The sequence below is a fragment of the Trichoderma atroviride genome, chromosome 1, assembly GCF_020647795.1.
Source record: "Trichoderma atroviride chromosome 1, complete sequence".
In the NCBI taxonomy this organism is placed as follows: Eukaryota; Fungi; Ascomycota; class Sordariomycetes; order Hypocreales; family Hypocreaceae; genus Trichoderma; species Trichoderma atroviride.
Window position 1 is genome coordinate 5,010,533 of NC_089400.1, and position 13,816 is coordinate 5,024,348.

Here is a 13,816-nt window from a genome sequence, read left to right on the forward strand (position 1 = left end):
CCAAGGCCTTTTTTTGTTTATTTGTTGTTTCACAGCTGTTCTGAAGATGCCAAATTGTACCTTGACTGGCGACTGTGTCGTCTGTCTGAACGCGTAATTGCGAGCTGATTAACGAGGAACAGCTGGTGGAGAAAGGAAGAGTCGCGAAACCGCCCAAGTGGCTCCCGCAAACCGAGAAATCGTATGATGCAATTGCTCCAGATCTAAAGAAGCTCCCCTCAAAAGGCGTATTTCGTCATGGACACCCAAGACGTCTGCGGTCCAAAACTCTCGGTGAGAGTGAGGCGTAGCGAGGCGCAGCCGAGGGAGCAGGGAGCGGCAGCTAAGCATCCGATCTTGAGCGCGACGGCGAAGGCCGGAGCTCCACACGTGCCGGGATTGACTCAACTCTAGATCAGAGGCATCCGCCGGCATCGACCCGTTCATTCCATGATATAAAAGCGCTGGATCGTCGATTGGCAACCGTTGAGAGCAGACGCCACTTCGCAACTCAATCCGGCTCGAGTAGCCTTTGCTGGTGCAACAACCAACTGCCGAATCTCACTCAACCTTTGTGGCACTCATCAGCAAAGTTATTTCAGCGACAGCTCGGTGCTACAAGACAAGATGGCGGCCGAGAATGATGTTTATACTCTTCACTATTTCCCCTTTTCGCTGTATTCGCTCATGGTGCGGTTTGCCTTGGTCATAGGCAGAAGACTGGATCCGGAGACGGCGCCAAACGTTGAGATCAAGCTGGTGAATCTGCATCGAGAGGAGAACTTTTCAGAAGAATATCTCACCTTGGTCAACTCGAAAGGCCAGGTTAGTCCATGTTATCTTACCAGTGACCGAATATGCTTCTCAGAAACCTCCCTTGAGAGAGGGATGTAGAGGCATCGTCATACTGACATTGGACAGGTTCCCGCACTGACATCGGCTGCATTCGCGTCGCCACTTGCAGAAAGCTATGACATCTCCAAATGGCTGTGTCAGAAACAGCCAGAACTCATTCCCGAGGAGCATCGAGAAACGATCCAGAGCCTCATGGACAAACTGTACAGCTTTCATGCCAAGACGCTGACAATAGGGTCCGACGAAAAGAAGCACGGAATTCCAAACCGGGCTGCTGAGTTACTAGAGCAAAAGGACTTGGCTGAGCCTCATCGAAGGGCACTGGAGATTAAAAGCGTCTTGTAAGTCTTTACTGGTTTCAGGAAGTCGACTTGATTGTCTGCATACATGGCTGCAGTGTTAACAGTCATCTTCGCTTTTAGCCACGACTTGCGTCACAACACAGTATTTACTCCTAGCGGTATTAAAGACGTCGAGGACAAGGCTCGCATGTTCATACAAGAGCTGGACAAGACTCTTGACGAGGAGAACCAGGGACAGCGCTGGATCTTTGGCAAGCGACCTACGATTGCGGACGCACATGCCACGGTAATGGTAGCAAGATTGATGGAGGTGAAGCGTCAAGATCTGCTGACGGAGAGAGTGCAAGAGTACACGAGAGGAGTTCTCGCATCTGAAGAGTGGTACGAGGTTACGCATGGCAGGGCCACGCGCTGGAACGCCTCGATGGGACATGTCGCCGATTTGAACCCGCTGTAGGGGTTTTTGGGTTGTCTTATCAGGGAGCTTCTTATTCTTCTTTTCCTGCCTTGTCTTCTTATTTGCGTCTCAGTGTTGCTTGAGGCAGCTGCTTGTATTTGAAGCCGAAAGTTTTAATACCCAATATATTCACGGAAAGAGAAGACAAATGATGCCTCTTATACCTACGAGGTAGTATCGCCAGACAAGAGAGCAGAGCCTCAGCCTCGGGATTCTACCATTGTCTACAATTGGCTATAATCAGCGTGAAACCTAAGCTGGCATATTGTACCATTCGGCCTATCTGTAGTGGCATTGCAGCTCTCCATCATGCAATCTTATTGTACTGGATTGATACCGAAAAGCTATTCGCAGAGGAGAGGAAATAGGAAAGCTTTTCGACTTGTAGAGGTCAGGGTGCACCCAGTTTTCCTAGACTTCAATGGCGAGATTCTTGTTCCAACAACACTAGGCACGGCGATGTAGGAAACGGTATACTAGATGAAGAAGGCTTGGAGAGTGTTGGAAGCGCATTCAGCCTCATTGCATTATTCTTTTCATTGGTTGATCAATCATTGGTCGCAACAGAATGAGTTTTCGGTGGAACAGCCTACAGCATGGCCTCATTGGTGTTGGAGAGATTTAAACCAATCAACCAGTCAATCAACATAAGTAAGAAAACGGGAACCCGGTTCGCTGGCTGGCAAATAGAAACACAATGCTATGTGGCAAACTAAAAAGAATTGCTGCCGTTCAGAAGCCGTGTGAGATAGATGGAGCTTTGTAACAAACGTTCAAAAAAGCAAAGCCAAAAAGGCAAAAGGCAAAAAAGTTCAGAGTTCAGGCAGCTTTTCGCCGAAAGACACACAAAAGTGCCCTGGAACCAAGCTTCTTTTTTTTTCTTTTGGGGGCGTTGCCGTAGCCCGCCCATTTATGTAAGAAGAGAATGGACGGCGCCGGGAAGAGACATGCATTGGGAACTTCTGTTGCCTTGGCCGGTCCGAGTCAAAAGTTCCACACTGTCGGGTGGCGGAGCGGAGCACAGGAAACACGCACACGCAAAAAGGGCAGTGAGCAGTCAGCAGCTTAAATCATATACTGTGGCTGCTGAGAAGACAGCATCGCTGGTTGATGATACTGTATCCAGCACGCTCAGGATATGATGGGCTTAGCCGTAACATCAACTGCCTGCATCACTGGAGGGCTTCGGAGGACCTAGTCAAAGAGTATGCACAAGTAGAAGCGGCTAGACCTCTGGCCAGTGTCCAGGGCATCGGGCTTTGCTTGGCAAACGCCATCACTCTCTGCTGTAGCGACTGCACGAATGAATGCGTGTCCAGCAAGGTGCGTGGCTGGGGTGAAACGGCACGTCGCCCTGCTTTTCGTGGTTGGTGAGACGAGAGAGAGCAAGGCGATAGTACATGCGAGAAGAGCGATGATACCGTGCCGCCTGCTGGTCTGCATACCGTACGCACACAAAAGTGGCTGCCCAGAAGGCGCTCTCACTCACACGCAAGAGCACTCTGGCGGAGAATTGAACGAAACAGCGTCTCTCAGAATCTCTGCCACGGCCCTAGTGCGCGCATCTTCTTGCTCCAACAAGATTAACACAAAAACGTCCGTCCCGAGATCGGATTCAACGTGCACGGCTGTTATCGATTCAGCTGGGCTTCGCGATTACAAGTTGGAAATACGCCATGCGGGGGGCGCAAGAGATAAGGACAGACGGCCTCTTTGGCTGCAGAAGGTGCCTCTTCTATCCTGACCCTGCCTGGGCAATCCTTGGGAAGCGCGTTGAGCTAAGAAAGGGATCCCCTCTTGGCTTGTCCATCATTGGCTGGCCGACAAAACAGACTATTTTGCGCCTCGCAGCTAGGCACGGCAAGGGGGGAGGAAAAAGAAAAAAAAGGCACATGCTAGCAGTTTAGGTCGTGCTTTCGTACCGGTCGTATTGCAAGGTGCCTCGGAGGTTGAGGTTGTATGGTGTCCGCCGCAGCAAATCAGCCTGAGTAGGTGAGATTTCTATAATCACAGCATCTGCAATACTTGGATGTGTGAAGACAAGTAAAGTAAATCTGGGCGATACAGTCGCGCCGACCAGGTCAGCTTTGGCCGACAAGTGCCTTCTGCTTGTGCGCGAAAGAACATGAACCTTTTTCTGGGTCTCACAGGATTGTCGCACGCCGTGCTCCCGTCGGTTGCTCAGACTGTCCTGCAACGCTCGCTCTATGCTGCTTTAGGAAGGTCTGTCTTCCACACGAGCAGGTTATCGCTGGATTGGCACCCTCTGCACCACGCCTCGACGCTGATTTGCCCACAGCACAAGCCTCACGCCTCACGCCCTGGAGAGCCTTTCCCGCACAGCGTGTCTGGCACATGGTGGATGACAGGAACCAGCAAGGGACCGGCGCTGCTAGCCGCGCACTGTGCCGCGCCGTCTCGTCTCTCGTCTCGGTCTGGGCTCGAGCGCCACACTGGCCGTGATTTGGCGGGGATTTCCATCAAGATGGAGCCGCGGACCTGGGGGGAGGCACTTTGGCTTGGCCGCTTGGCTGCTTGGCCTGGGTCGGCTGGTCCTGTTGCAGCAGCCGCTAGAACGAGGCCATCCAGGATTGGCAGGGCGTCGCTGCTGGATGCGCAGCCCATGGGGTTTGCTCGTTGTTAGCGTCCTGGCGAACATCTGCCTGTGCTGAGGTCGTCGCACTCACTCACTCTCTTCCTCCCACCTCTGTAATCCTGCCTCACCGAGAGAGAGAGAAAGCAAGAGCGACAAGGAGTGTGAGTGAGCGAGTCACACAGACAGACCTCGCCCGGTTCCGACTCGACTCGTTCCATCTGTCGACGACCAGACGGGGCGACGGTGGCCTGCTCTGCTTATAGCGACGACGACCAGGGCGGCAGGGAAAAAAGTCCATAAGACACAGGCGACAACCACCACCACCACCAACTTCTCACTCAAGTCGACAATGTTGCCGTCCATCTTCCGCCGGCGCCATGAGCCGGAGGAGATCACCCCGATTCCCGGCCCGCTGGAGACTGACACGCCCGGCTTGCAGCATCTCCAGCATCTCCAGCAGTTTGAAAAGGCTCACAAGCTCGACCCCAACCTGCCCATTGACGACCTCAACGATGTCGACGCTGCCATCGCCACGGGCAATGCCGAGAAGGGCTTCGAGATTGAGCACGCCCTGATGGAAGACAACAGCCCCTACCCTGAGGTATGATCTTGTCTTGTTCCTCTTCTTGTCTTCTTCTCCCTCTTCTTGTCTTCTTCTTCCTCTTCTTATACTCTTGTTGTATCGATATGTGAATAGAGCAAGCTCAAGTAAAACATGGCTGCGTGTATGTAATTTGCTGCTGTGTAAAACTGATCCATGGTTCCCTTCTCTCTTATAGGTGCGAGCCGTTGTCCGAAACTACGACGTCGATGTCCCCGCAAACACCATTCGCGCCTGGGTCATCGGCCTGATTCTCTGTACTGTCGGCTCTGGAGTCAACATGCTCTTCTCCCTTCGCAATCCCAGCATCGCCATCACCACCTACGTCATTCAGCTGATTGCCTATCCCATCGGTCGCGGCTGGGACTTGGTCATGCCGGACAGGGAATGGAATCTCTTTGGCATCAAGTTCAATCTGCGCCCTGGCAAATTCAACCACAAGGAGCATGTTGTCATCGTGGCCATGTCCAACGTGAGTATTTCCACTGACCATCAGATCAAACAGCGATTTGATGGTATCCATCCAACAACTGATTTCCTAACTTCTCTCCTTCATAGGCTGCCTATGGTGGTGGTGTATTGTATGCCACCGATGTCCTCCTGGCCCAGCGTCTGTGGTACAAGCAGGACTTTGGCTGGGCATTCCAGCTTCTGTTTGGCATCACCACGCTGTGCACTGGATATGGCCTGGCTGGCCTGGCTCGTCGCTTCCTGGTCTGGCCTGCCGCCATGATCTGGCCCGCCGACTTGGTCAACGTCGCCCTCTTCTACAGCTTGCACGACCACTCGCCATCTGACCCGACAAAGACCAACGGCTGGTCCATCGGCCGCTACAAGCTGTTCCTCATTGTAGGCTTCGGTGCCTTTATCTGGTACTGGTTCCCCGGTTGGATCTTCAAGGGCCTGTCTTCTTTTGCTTGGATTTGCTGGGTTGCGCCCAACAGCGTCGTTGTCCAAAAGATCTTTGGTCCCGCTCACGGATATGGCCTCATGCCCACCTCGTTCGACTGGTCTGTATACAGCGGCTTTTTGGGCTCGCCCCTGATCCCCCCTTTCCACGCCATTGCCAACGTGCTCGGTGGCATCATCGTCTTCTTCGTCGTCATCTCCATGGGAATCCACTTCAGCGGTACCTGGTATTCTGATTATTTCCCCGTTCAGTCATCCGAGTCGTACGACAACCTGGGCCAGATTTACAACGTTTCGCGAATCCTTGGAAGCGACCTGAACTTTAACGAGACAGCATACAAGGAGTACTCTCCTCTCTTTTTGTCGACGCAATTTGCCCTCGCCTATGGACTGTCGTTTGCCGCCGTTGCCGCCGTGCTCATCCACGTCGCTCTTTACCATGGCAAAGAGATCTGGAAGCAGTTCAAGATGGCTCGTCATCAGGAGGACGACGTTCATATGCGCCTGATGAAGAAATACCGAGATGCTGAAGAATGGTGGTATGCTGGTACGTATTACACATCATTCAGATCACCACCTGCGCCGCCTTGCCATTTGTGTGAATTATAATGCTAATCAAAAGATTGTCGTCGTCATATAGTCTTGTTCGTCGTCATGGTTGCCATCTCCTTTGGCGTAGTTGCTGGTTGGGACACTGGCTTTCCGGCCTGGGCTTTCGTTGTCTGCCTCCTGCTTCCGATAATATGGATTATCCCCATCGGCATCGTTCAAGCCATCACCAACATCCAGCTCGGCCTCAACGTTCTTACCGAGTTCATCATTGGTTATATGGTGCCTGGCCGGCCCCTTGCCATGATGATGTTCAAGAATTATGGCTATGTTTCCATGGCTCAGGCCTTGTACTTTGCTCAAGATCTGAAGCTCGGACATTACATGAAAGTGCCCCCCCCGTGTCATGTTCACCTCGCAGCTCATCGCCTCTGTGTGGTCTGCAATCGTCCAGGTCGTCGTCATGAACTGGGCCCTTGGCCATATCCCCAACGTCTGCGCCGTGGATCAAGAGAACAGTTACACCTGCCCAGGTGGCCGTGTCTTTTACACCGCTTCAATCATCTGGGGCGCCATTGGCCCTGCCCGAATCTTTAGCCACGGAGCTCTCTATTCTTCCCTGCAGTGGTTCTGGCTTGTTGGTGCCATTGCGCCCATTGCCACTTGGCTTTTGGCGCGTCGCTGGCCCAGATCTTTCTGGCGCTATGTTAGCGCTCCAGTCATCTTTGGAGGCGTTGGCTTGCTTCCCCCTGCGACTGTCAACATCTACCTCTGCTGGGGTATCTGTGGCATCGTCTTCAACTATTTCATCCGAAGGAGATACACTGGCTGGTGGCTGCAGTACAACTACATCACCTCGGCAGCGCTGGACTGCGGCCTCATCATATCCACACTGTTGATATTCTTCACGCTGTACTTGACCAACATGAACAGCCCCAGTTGGTGGGGTAACGATGGAGCTGTGAATACCATGGACTATGTAGGGACTGCAATTTCCAGGCACGTATCTCCCGGCGAGATTATCGGACCAAAGGAATGGTCGTGAACGATGTGTGCGAAAGCATTAAAAAAGATGGGGGACTTTAGCTGGATGTAACGGCGTTGAAGAAAGGGAGCAAATGCTGGATCTGGGAATTGTTTTTGATGTATACCATCCTTCCTTCCCTCTCTTTCTCTCGCGCTTGATGTTTTGGGATTTTGGGATATTTTTCACACATAGTGTTTTTATGACCTGGGTTGGGCAAGGACGGAGTTAAAAGGGAGTCTCGACTTTGTTGCTTCTGATTTTTTTTCCCCTTTCCTTTGGACGTTTTCTTTCACGAGATTAAACTTTTGGCAACGAAGATACCTAACCGCGGAGTCGTGTTGATTCCTAGATGATATCGATTTCATAGCCATGGACGAGAGCTTTTTTTTCATATGATGTTGATGAGGAGACTAGAGGAATGATTGCTTTTTTCTATAGCGAGCCTGGTTATCTATATTGTATATTAGTCACTTTTCCTGCTCAGCCAGTCGTTATCTTGACATTATGATAGTTTATGATAGTGTAAAAGATTCATTGACATGGTCATCTTGGGAAAGGATGCTGAATATCGGGAATTATCATGTAGAATAGCTGCTGAAGACGTTTAAAAAATTAGCAGCGTCGACTTACATGGTGCATCATCGCTCATGTTGGAGATTGTTGGGCTCTCCAAGATCTCCAAGATCGGCTAACACGATTTGGACGAGTGGATGTTGGTGGTGGATGTTGGTGGTGGATATTGGCGGCAAAACACAACCCCGCTGACTCAGCCAGAACTTCTGATAAGCCAAAAGGACATCACGTGTAGAGTCGAGAGGGTATCGTCACGTGGTTTAGACGGGCGCCAGCACACGCAAAAAATTAGGGCTGGCAATTCGACACTCCACCGCGAAAAAGGCGTTGCTCTCCCCCCAAATTAAACAATTTCGTGAAATCGTCATCCAACTTCACGCCTAAGCACAACCGACCGCCAAGATGAGTACGTTTTGCTCCCAGTTATTCCCAGTCGCCAGTCTCCGAAGAATCCCATTATTACGAAGAAAAATCCCCGACTATTCGTAGCCTCTTCTGCCGAAAGAAGAGGCTACGCGAGAAGAATACATATAGAGGAAACGCAATGATGGGATTTTTTGTCGAGACTGTGTCGAGATGGGGATGAGGATTTTCTCGAGAATTGCAAGGCTGACTGCTGTTTCTGCGTGTAGCGAAGGGTACCTCCAGCTTTGGTAAGCGTCACAACAAGACGCACACTCTCTGCCGACGATGCGGTTAGTCTTTTTATTCTTCACTCCATCCGGGATACGGGCCCTCCATGATGCCTCTTCGCAATCGCAATCGCCGCCGTCTATACAGGATCGATCGAGACTACCTGTTGGAAAAAAGGAGGAATGACGAAACGGTTACTGGACTATGAGGAACGAGTCTCATATCGACAGATCGATTAGACGAACGGCAATTGCGATTAGACGGCGGATTGGACTGGAACGGATCTCTGAATGATTGACCAGTCATACTGATTATGGATGGATATTAGGTCGCCGTTCGCTGCACGTCCAGAAGCACGAGTGCTCCTCTTGCGGATACCCCGCCGCTAAGATGCGAAAGTGTATGTTGACTTCCCCCTTGTCTGGATTTCACCCACGTTTCGATCAATGGAGAAGAACTTTATGTTTTCCATGTCGGTGTACCGTTGAGAAAATGTCATCTAACCATCTCTTCACACAGACAACTGGAGCGAGAAGGCCAAGCGGAGAAGGACCGTCGGCACTGGCCGCACCCGCTACCTCAAGGACGTTTCCCGACGATTCAAGAACGGCTTCCAGACTGGCACCCAAAAGAACGCCAGACTCGGCAAGAAGACTGAGGCCGAGGCTTAAGCGACCCGAAGCGTTTGGGACTGCTCTCTCTTTACCTACCACTGTTTGTTTTTCTTTTCGTCGCTATAACCGGAACTATGCATAAACGCAAGGGGGTAGAAAAGAGGAGTAGGGGGGAAGAGAGAGAGAGAGAGAGAGGGGAGGGGAAACAAACCAAAAAACTAGAAGACTAAAAAAATAATCCGTCCATGAGGTTAATGAAATCCTGGCGAAATTCTTTTTTTGCATCAAATGTTTCTCCTCTTATCTTATTTTTTGCAACTACCATGGAAAAATCAAGTGATGAGCGACATTCCTGCGGCTCAATTTCTTTTGCAGTCTTCTCTTTTTTCCCCATCTCTCTCTCTCTCTTCTCTTCTGGTCAACATGGGGGATTTGAAGATGAAAAGGGGGAGTGCTTGAGGGCGGATGATGTACATTTTGGGCGATTGATCAAAGGACAAGGAGAGGCTTGGGAGCAAAGGGACAAATGGTGTTTGTTTTCAAAAATAAAACGGGAACCCCAATTGCTTTTTTTTTTTTCAATTTTCGCACCGGAGCCAACGAAAACAAAGTCGTGAAATGGCATCTTGATTCTTCAACAAATTTTGTTTCCCAACCTTGTGATATCCCGTAATTTGTTTTTAAGGGATCAAATCTCCCATCGCTTTCTTGCTTTTGCGAGCAGATGATCCCCAAATCCAGCTCGTAACCAGCGTATGATTATGCCACGCCCAAATTAAAAACATAGTCGCTCTGCCTTCAAACGTACCAATACCCAAAAAAACTAAAATAAATTCGCTCATCATACATGCCTAGTTCTAAGCACCCCTCTCGAAAACCTTGACGTTTCCATCTGCCCCAACATGGTACAGATACTCGGCACCCGCCTCTGCCCTGTCGCGTTCAGTGACTCTCACCACGCCGCTCACATCCTTGGCCACGCCCGTGTCCAGCATTCGAAGGCTGAGAATCACGTCTGCGGCATGTGCTTGGGCGAGCACCAGCGCCGCGTGAGAGCGCTCGAGTGTCGTCCCCTGGCTGCGTAGAAGAGCGTCATCCACGGAAAAGGAAAGGACAGTTGCGTGAACACGCTGGTTGTGAACAAGTTAGCTTTTATGTCACTTTTGTTCGCGGAAAAAGGAGAGACACGATTGTCGATATAGTTTGTGCGGAAAAAAAACTCACCTCTCTCAAAGACAATAGCATTCCCTCCAAAGCCGGCCCAGTCACATCCTCGTCTCCAAATATCGCCAGCAGCTCATCCAGCTGGTCGATGATTAAGATCTTGGGGCCGCTTGATCTCACGTCGGCGATTGCTGCCTCCAAGGTCCTCCTCACGTCGTCTGGCTTCCCACTCAAGAGGACTCTTCCTCTGTCTGCCGTAGACTCCGAGCCCCGACCCCCCGAGAGCAAGCCTGTCAGGCCATCCACAAAGCTGAATCTGCCGGCTCTGCTCAGGGTGTCCAAGTCCAAGCCCTGATGTGAAAGAGTTATTAGTAGACATTTAAAATTGAGAGCAGCGGGCTGAAGAAGAACGAAGAGGAAGAAAAGACTTACCATTCTACTTGCACCCTCTCTCCAAAAAGCCAAGTCTCTCATGAAGCTCAGAAAAACAACCCCGGGACCGGCCTCTGCCTCACCCAGGCCGGCATCCGCTCCTCTTCCCGGCTGTAATAGTATTGAGTAAAGGTAGCGTAGAACAAGCCAATTTGATGATGCCCCGAGGGTATTTGCCAAGATGGTGAGGGATGCCTCTCTGGGTAGCGCGAGATGCTGCTCCAAAAGAGGCGGAATCTTGTTTGACATTGTGAGATGTGGTCGTGCTGGATTTGACGTTTGACTGGTAAATATTGAAAGGAGTGATGGCGAGCTTGGCGTTATTATAAGATGCTTTTCTTGAAGGTGTAGTCTGCCTAGACGCGTGAAGAGAGACCAGGGACTAATCAAACTCAAATAAACATGCAAGCATCGCGATCAGTGTTTCTTCATCCAGGTTAGTGAAAATCACACAAAAACGAGGCTGAACGGAGGGGGCGGGGACTGTGTGAATACAAACTTGAGCATACTCGCACGGTAAGAAATCATCAATAAGATGAGACGACGGCGTAACAAGGCTCGCGAATTATTCGTATAGATGCGAAAGTAATCATTTTGAGCACCTTGAACTCTGATTATACCGTTTAGTGTATAGTGTCCCAGACATTGAGTAATGAACTTGGGTAAATTATTGCCGAGATATGCAAGGACATGGTTTGGATATATCCCTTGGTGAGATTTACTTGGTCCATACATGAGGCATTCAAGAGCGAAGGAGCAAGCAAAGCTTCAACATGCCTCATGCAACAAAGTCTGCTCTGGCGGAGAATTCTCTCTGATATAAAAACACAGAACATTGCAATCGGAAAAAGAGGACGAAAAAATCTCGTACGAGATGAGTCCAAGGATTGGTGGCTTCAATTGAGCAGCTGTTTACATGTAATATTTAACGTGCTGCCCTGATTTTTCTGTATATAAATCAATACAAGGCCATCAGAGGAGATGAAATGATGCGATTTAACAAGCAGCCAACCAAAGCGGGCTGTGACCCTTTGTCTGGTCTGATGGTAAAAGTATTCAAAGGGGATACGATTTGGCCAGTTAGTGATGTCTAGACCTTGCCACTCGTCCAACTATTGATAGTACATACAGATTTTGGTTCATGTATAGCTAGATAGAAGCAAGGTGTAATATCGAGCGAACAAGGCCATGCAATGTCACTCTAGAGGAATAACGGTAGATGGCGGTGTGCTGCCTCTTGGAAATCTGCATTGCTTGTATTTTGCCTCATCGTAATTACTAGTAGTATTCATCTTGGCTCTACTATAATAAGTACCTTGGTAGTAGTCTACCGTTCAAAGCTAGATTGTCTCCTCTTTCATGCGGCTGAGGTTCAATAGCCCGGAGTGGGGGTTTCTCGCTGCAAGACTACGCAGGCGAGGGATTTGGAGCTTAAACAATGATAAATGTCTGTATCACGATGAAAAAGACTGCAATTTTGAGGAGAAGAAAAAAATAGTTGTTGATGCCTTTGTTTTGTTTCCTACCATGACCTGCCAGATGACATTTGAGGATGGGTTGCAAGCAAATGCTACGTGCTACAGCCGCAGACTTTTGGTAGCAGTGTCTGCATGTCGTCCCATTGTATAAGCTTAGACACGACCCTTACACATCCCACAGACATTTTGTTCATTTAAAATCCCCAAAATCTGAAGAAAAGACGCCTGTAGCCTCCCTGCATGCATCGCGCCGTCGACCGAGACCCGCCGTGCACCTTGATCGCACACCAGCAGACCAAACGATTACCTCAGCCCCATGTCGCATTCTCGGTCTGGCTGGTGGCAACAGCCATTGTTTCCAACAGAATCCCGCAAACTCCGCCTGTGTGGCCAACCGAGAGATGACACTGGGCTTAAGCTACTTGGGCCATTTCCTAGTTGCTGCGTCGCCCGCGTCAGCCGCGCATCCCAACCACCTCCACACTGAACCCTGCCCGCTGCAAAAATCGGCAGTTTTGCGCTCAGCCTGCACCCAGCCTGCGCTGGACCCTGCACCCGCCTGTCGTCATAGCGCGTCCAGGCCTCGTCGCCAGCGGGGGATCGCTGCGCTTAGGGCCTCGCAGCGCTGAGCCAAGCGATGCACGGCGACATGTGCGGCGACATGTGCAGCATCGCAAAGGCCTCACCTGACTCGCCTGGCGGGCACGTTTTGACGCAACGGCGCTGCGACTTGCTGGAGCCGTGGGCGCCGTGTCAGATATCAAAAGATGTGCCGGTGCGGTGGCCAGAAGGCAGACAATCAGCAGATGATCCTTGTATGGTGTTGGTGCCTTGTAGTGCCTTGTAGCATCTGTGCTTGTCTCTGGCAAAAGAGAAGAAGAAACGACACGAGTCAAGTTGCTGCTCATTTGGCGTCTGCTGGTTTTCTTCTTCTTTTACCGCCTATACGCAGAGATGCGACATACCAAGGCTCCCTTGTGCATGATCCCGGACCGCCTCTTCATTGTTTGCTGAGGGATGGGTGGGCCGTAATATAGTACAGTATAGAGTAGTCGCCCAACCCTGGCAAGATCTCGCGCTAAATTTCAAGATCTTGGGGGGGTTTTGGTCTTCTGATAACGGCCGTGTTGGAAATGGCCATGATGGAGCAAGCACGCGCCAGCTTCACTCCTCCTCCTGCCATCTGCTCTTGTCTGTCCATGTATATTTTCCTCCCTCCTCCCTCCTGTCCTCCATCCCATCACCTCCGTCCCCTCCCATCTTCAACCTCGCCTCTTTTTGCTTGTCAGTATCAATATTCTCTCTTCTCTCTGGCTCTCGTCTCAGCGGCATCCGGACCTGGCGGAATCAAACCCCGGGAGAGCAAAGGGCCTCGGTCTTCAACACCTGCTCCTCTGAGGCCATCTCGCTCTAGAATCTTGCTTTGATTCTTCTCCCTCCCCCCTGCTGGCCAGACCAAGCTGTTTGACTCGTATCCGTCTGCTAGTGAGACAATTGAGCCATTCCTATTGATTCAGCAACTCATTCCTCCCTAAAGGACATTCTCAGCTATTCAAAGAACCCGCCTCGGCTTCTTTACCTTTCTTGGAAAACATATCAATACTACCCTCATCTTCTTTGGCTTCCATCCATCCACCATCTTTACTC

At 50.6% G+C, this 13,816-nt stretch overlaps 5 protein-coding genes across 6 annotated transcripts; 3 read left to right on the forward strand and 2 right to left on the reverse strand.

Annotated features, from left to right (window-relative positions):
* The first annotated feature begins 450 nt into the window (after positions 1 to 450).
* TrAtP1_001801 (uncharacterized protein) lies at positions 451 to 2,623 on the forward strand. The gene is made up of 3 exons (XM_014085805.2): positions 451 to 804; positions 901 to 1,175; positions 1,257 to 2,623. Exons 1-3 carry the CDS (start codon positions 607 to 609, stop codon positions 1,591 to 1,593), a joined length of 810 nt encoding a protein of 269 aa, XP_013941280.1. The 5' UTR covers positions 451 to 606; the 3' UTR covers positions 1,594 to 2,623.
* Positions 2,624 to 3,900: 1,277 nt separating this feature from the next.
* TrAtP1_001802 (uncharacterized protein) lies at positions 3,901 to 4,218 on the reverse strand (the record flags this gene model as incomplete). The annotated part of the gene is made up of 1 exon (XM_014085804.2): positions 3,901 to 4,218. One exon carries the CDS (start codon positions 4,216 to 4,218, stop codon positions 3,901 to 3,903), a length of 318 nt encoding a protein of 105 aa, XP_013941279.2.
* Positions 4,219 to 4,251: 33 nt separating this feature from the next.
* TrAtP1_001803 (uncharacterized protein) lies at positions 4,252 to 7,821 on the forward strand. 2 transcript variants are annotated; one of them, XM_014085803.2, is made up of 4 exons: positions 4,252 to 4,790; positions 4,969 to 5,262; positions 5,349 to 6,246; positions 6,340 to 7,821. In XM_014085803.2, the coding sequence occupies exons 1-4, from the start codon at positions 4,539 to 4,541 to the stop codon at positions 6,843 to 6,845; spliced, it is 1,950 nt and encodes a 649-aa protein (XP_013941278.2). In that variant the 5' UTR covers positions 4,252 to 4,538; the 3' UTR covers positions 6,846 to 7,821. The 2 variants fall into 2 exon arrangements, with proteins under 2 accessions (XP_013941278.2, XP_065967241.1); XM_066111168.1 differs by having other exon boundaries at positions 4,252 to 5,262.
* A 429-nt stretch (positions 7,822 to 8,250) lies between these two features.
* TrAtP1_001804 (60S ribosomal protein eL37) lies at positions 8,251 to 9,152 on the forward strand (the record flags this gene model as incomplete). The annotated part of the gene is made up of 4 exons (XM_014085802.2): positions 8,251 to 8,254; positions 8,481 to 8,543; positions 8,810 to 8,881; positions 9,001 to 9,152. The coding sequence occupies 4 exons, from the start codon at positions 8,251 to 8,253 to the stop codon at positions 9,150 to 9,152; spliced, it is 291 nt and encodes a 96-aa protein (XP_013941277.1).
* Positions 9,153 to 9,697: 545 nt separating this feature from the next.
* Positions 9,698 to 11,112, reverse strand: TrAtP1_001805 (uncharacterized protein). The gene is made up of 3 exons (XM_014085800.2): positions 10,692 to 11,112; positions 10,320 to 10,610; positions 9,698 to 10,225 (listed from the first exon to the last, which is right to left on the reverse strand). Exons 1-3 carry the CDS (start codon positions 10,938 to 10,940, stop codon positions 9,953 to 9,955), a joined length of 813 nt encoding a protein of 270 aa, XP_013941275.1. The 5' UTR covers positions 10,941 to 11,112; the 3' UTR covers positions 9,698 to 9,952.
* Positions 11,113 to 13,816: the final 2,704 nt, after the last annotated feature.